Raw genomic sequence first — 4,772 nt, 5'->3', positions numbered from 1 at the left:
AATGTAAAACTAGCATTCCAATGATACATGCGAGAAATATTTGTGCCCGAAATTTGACAGTGAGTTGAGATTCAAAATTCGAGTCCGAGACTTAAGCTCACACAATCACAGGGCTGCGGATGCCATGGGCGGCAATCTGAGGGATAGCCCCGGGCGCCACAAGCTCTAGCTACGCCTCTGTTTGCGAATACCACAGGATGGTGCGTTCAGTACTGTGAGGCCTACTTCTCGCATCATTGATTACCATGGGGATCTATGGAAAAGCTATTGAGCTGTATTTCCTACATGCAGAAAAGTAGCAGTGTGGTCTTTGGTATTGATGGATTAGTAATGGCACATCCTCTCTGGTAGTGAGAGTGTTTAGACATTACTAATGTGAAAATACCATTTTGGGAATGTGGGTATTTCAATGCTCATGGCTCTCTGTTTGCCTGTCAGCCCGTTTCCAATCCACTTCTGGGTGCTGGGGGCAGAGCTACATCTGTGCATTTCTGATAGACGGCCATAAACAAGGGCACTCAAGGAAAACTGCAGGTCTCTGACTTTGAGGGGCCTTCCTGGGATGGATAAGAGGGGGTGGAATTGACATATGCATTCCAAGGGGTAGGGTCCTGGCCCCACTAAAGATATTGGTCAAGCCTCCCAGGGTAGGATGGGAGACAGGACTAAATTTAGAGGTGGTCTGTGCATTTCAAAGGTGGCTTTTTGAACTGATATAATCTTCAAAGGCCATTGTGGGTATATCTACTGGAACTCCGTCCTCAAGAGTTTAGAGACGTTTTTGGGATTGGAAACATACTATGCTGGTTTGACTATGGGACATCCGCAAGAGAAACCATTGGGGCAGGAGGGACTGCAAATGGAGTATTCGCAGACTTGTGGTGGGCTGGGGCTTGTTGTGCTCCAGAAAGGGGACTATCACTTGGTGGATTTTGCCTGGATGTTGCTGGCCTCCAGCTAACTGCCAACTGTTGTGGCCCAGGTCCCTAAGCACCCTCCAAGGGCCAGTTGTCTGGCCTCCTGTACACGAGATCCCAGGGACAGATATGATCTCCCTGTTTCCACAAGATCATAAAGATCACGCAGGATGTGGCGGAAACAAGTGGAAATTATTAGTGGTTAGAACAAGGACTGTACTAATGTATGCAGTAATCACACTGTGCAGAGTAGTGTGCTCGTAAAGATCAGCGGCCCACCAGGGGTGCCATAACGTGAGGATCAAGGAGTGCTTGGGAAGTTTGCCGAGTCCAAGGGACCTGAGCTTGCAACTGGAAACCTGTGCTAGCTCTCACTTCCTAGAGTGCTGTGTGCAACGGGAGTTTGGGGACATTTCCGAGTCCGTGGGACCCGAGCCGGGAGCCTGGACTGTCTTTGACCTCCATATCGGGAGGACGGCAGTCCCTAATGTCGCAGCCTCAGTCTGATGTTGGCGGGCTCCCTCTCTATGGACCCACACCACAAGGTGCTCTCTTGTTGGTAACATCGTGACTGGACCCAAAGGGTCCTTGCGTTGCCTTGCGTTCACCCACAGCTGACTGCCTGGAGCAACTGTGGCTCGCATTGCCAACTGCGGGGTACATTTCTCCTTCTTGGAAGTGTGCTAACGTCCGGTGCCACAGTCTTATGCCTACGGGCGGGATTACTGTTCCCACACTTGTGAAGGAGCAGCTGGGTGCCTTGACGGCCTAATCTGGATGAACAAAACAAAGTAACTGTTTCCTTCCACTGTAGGTGGTTCCGACAATCTGATCACAGTGTCTCCAGCGGGTGAACGTGTATCATTGGCTGGTGTAGTTTGAGTGGCTAAGGGGCTAGGTCACAAGCGTAGTCAAAACCTATGATTTCCAGACCATTACAACTGTAAGGGGGATGCAATATTTAGGAATGTTGTGGTTTATGCTAATGTGATATCACCAAAGTGGAATATCTCTGAAGAACCTGCATATATGTTTCTGTAGTTTTTGATGTGGGAGGGATCACTTGGATTGTGAATACCTCGGGGAAAGGATGCGCATGGTTTTCTGTCGCTTTTGAGGCTGGGGAAAATGGAGCAAGTGAATTCTTATAAAAGGTACATATATGTTCATTCCATCTGCTTCTAATGGGAGAGTTCGACAATTGCATATAACTGTAAAGCATATATCCAATGTGTATGTCCTTTTGATTTCAATGTGTGTGTGTAATACAAAGACCAGCGTTTTATACATACAGTGTGGAGTCTTTTTGGAGTGTACTCAGTGTGTTGCAAGGGTGGTGCTGTGCCAATACTTTACATTTTGACCTTGAGGATAAGCCTGACTGCCCTGTGCCAAACTACCAGAGGGTGAGCACAGGTTATCTAACGAGTGCATCGTCCTCGTTCTATCTTGGATGGTGTATTCTGTCTGGCTTTGGTGTGTCCCAGCTAGCCAGAAACCACTAGGTCTAACATTGACCCCTACTGAATCATTACTGGAATCTGGGGACCTCATTGGAACATTGGAAGCTGGATACCCTCGGCTTAAGCAATTTCTATGATTTAAACCTCACAATGATACACAAAAAATACGTAAACAATCATACACCAAACCAATGCTCACATTTTTTAATATTTTGTTTAATTCACAATCAGAAAAAGACAAAGTTTTCACATTTTTAATTGTGCTTCTTTATTTTTGCACGCTGTATTAACTTTGATATATTAATTTAATTATTATTTAATTTTGTAATACCCCCTGAATATGCCTCGCGGACCTCCCAGGTTCTCGGACCACAAGTAAAGAGCAACTGATCTAAACCCTTAAACCACATATGTTTTATAGAGCTATCCTGGGTTCCAAAATCAAATAGTATTATTCTGGAGCAGAAAGGGAATTGTTCAGAGATGTAAGGCAGAGGCCAGAGGTAGACCAGACTAGGGCCTACATGAGGCAGCAGCGCCTGCTTTGCATTAGTAACAGGTTAACATAACTTGTACTGTGCGGTATCTGGGTAAAGAGAAACCATAAGCAAAAATACTGAATAATATGGCCAGTAAAGAAAGTATGGATGTATTTTGTGAGTTTTATATTGCAGTGTTGTTGCGGTCTTATTGTCACATGGCCCAGATGTAAACCTGTATTTTTTTGCATAAAGCTTTATTATCATCACAAATTAACAGAACTCATTCATCTGTCTGGGAAGATGAAATGGCGAGTCGCGGATTGCTTTAAATTCGTTAGACGCTGTCACTCTTTCTGCTGCTGTTCCTGAGTAGTGAAGCACTACAGGGTCGTGGCCACCAGGGGGCCTTAGAACGCCAGACAGCTTTGGGATTTCATAGCGGGGCGGGTTGCGCGGGACATGGAGAAATGCGGGGAGTCTAAGCGAAGGGGAGAGGGGCGAGAAGAATAGAAGAGCCGCTTCATACGCGTGTATGGGGATCTAAATAGCACTCAAACCAGCAGGGGAAGCAGGCAGAGACGACTGCAGTCAGTCAGTGGTTTCAGTCCGAAAATGCATTTTCTCCTTAGTGTGTGAACTTGTGTCCTCGCTGACCTGACTAAAGGCGCATAGAAGATTGAAACAAGGCATCATCAGTTGCTGTGTTTTCTACATCTTGCTGTGGACATCTCGCTTTAGACCTCCTGCCTGCGGGCTCCTGAGTCGCCTGCGAAGAAAGGAACGCTAAGGCCTCATCAAACTTTTTTTGCAAACTTTTTTTTTGTGTGGAGAAGGCAGCATGTTGTTTGCTTGGTGGGTGTTTCATGGCCTCGTCCTGCTCCCAGGAGATATCATGGCTGTCAGCGGGGACTCCGAGGCGTCAGAAGTTGCCTCGTTTATGATGCAGACCCCGTGGAGGACGGGTACACAGACTGGGGAAGAGGTGTTTATGGATAACCAAAGGACGGGGAGTCAGTCAGTGGAGCCACCAAGGCAATATTGGCTTCGAATGAGCAGGTGGCAGAGGCGGACTGCCCCGGACACCTCTGGGACCCTGTTGCGTGCGCGGAGAGGCGCAGAGGATGACGACGCCAAGGCCGTGCAGCAGTATGAGCCGAGGGTGATAGCCGAGTACCCTCGACTCATTGACGCGGGCCACCTTAGGCCTACCAAGCCACTGCTCACGTCAATCACAGACGCGTCCAGAGTCAGGCATGGAGAGGCCTCGGAGACCAAAAAGGCTGAGAGGGGACCCCTGGGGAACGGAACCACGACCGGCCAGAAGCGCCCGCAGGTGCAGAACCCACTCTACCCCATGACGGAGAACTCCTACAGCGCCTACGCCCTGATGCTGCTCTCATTGATCGTTTTCGCCGTGGGCATCATCGGCAACCTGTCCATCATGTGCATCGTGTGGCATAACTACTACATGAAGAGCGCCTGGAACTCCATCTTGGCCAGCCTGGCCTTCTGGGACTTCCTGGTGCTCTTCTTCTGCCTTCCGGTGGTCATCTTCAACGAGATCACCAAGAAGAGGCTCCTGGGAGACATAGCCTGCAGGGTCGTGCCCTACATGGAGGTAAGGTGCAACATGCAGTGACATCACCGAATCAAGTGCAGTACTGTAGTGCGGCCACACGCCCATCTATCTATATGTCCACATGTTGAGTTCCGCATATAGCACCAAGTCCCTGCAGGCAGATCTGTCTAAGCACATAAGGGATCAGAGACCATGACATGTAGTGACCAGACCAGGATTCCTCAGTTTAGCCAAACAGGGTAGCTGAGATTAGAAAACTGGTCTTGCAGGGCTAATATTTTCGCGACTGCCCGGAAGCCTGGAACCCGTCAGTACGGTGCCTTTTCGTACA

At 48.6% G+C, this 4,772-nt stretch overlaps 1 protein-coding gene across 1 annotated transcript; it reads left to right on the top strand.

Moving 5' to 3' along the window:
- The first annotated feature begins 3,754 nt into the window (after positions 1 to 3,754).
- Positions 3,755 to 4,501, top strand: LOC146870561 (G protein-coupled receptor 37-like 1). The gene has a single exon (XM_085643217.1). The coding sequence runs from the start codon at positions 3,755 to 3,757 to the stop codon at positions 4,499 to 4,501; it is 747 nt and encodes a 248-aa protein (XP_085499343.1).
- The last annotated feature ends 271 nt before the right edge of the window (positions 4,502 to 4,772 follow it).

This window comes from Triturus cristatus, chromosome 1_1 (assembly GCF_964204655.1).
Source record: "Triturus cristatus chromosome 1_1, aTriCri1.1, whole genome shotgun sequence".
Lineage (NCBI taxonomy): Eukaryota > Metazoa > Chordata > Amphibia > Caudata > Salamandridae > Triturus > Triturus cristatus.
This window is presented reverse-complemented; position numbering and strand designations above follow the sequence as displayed.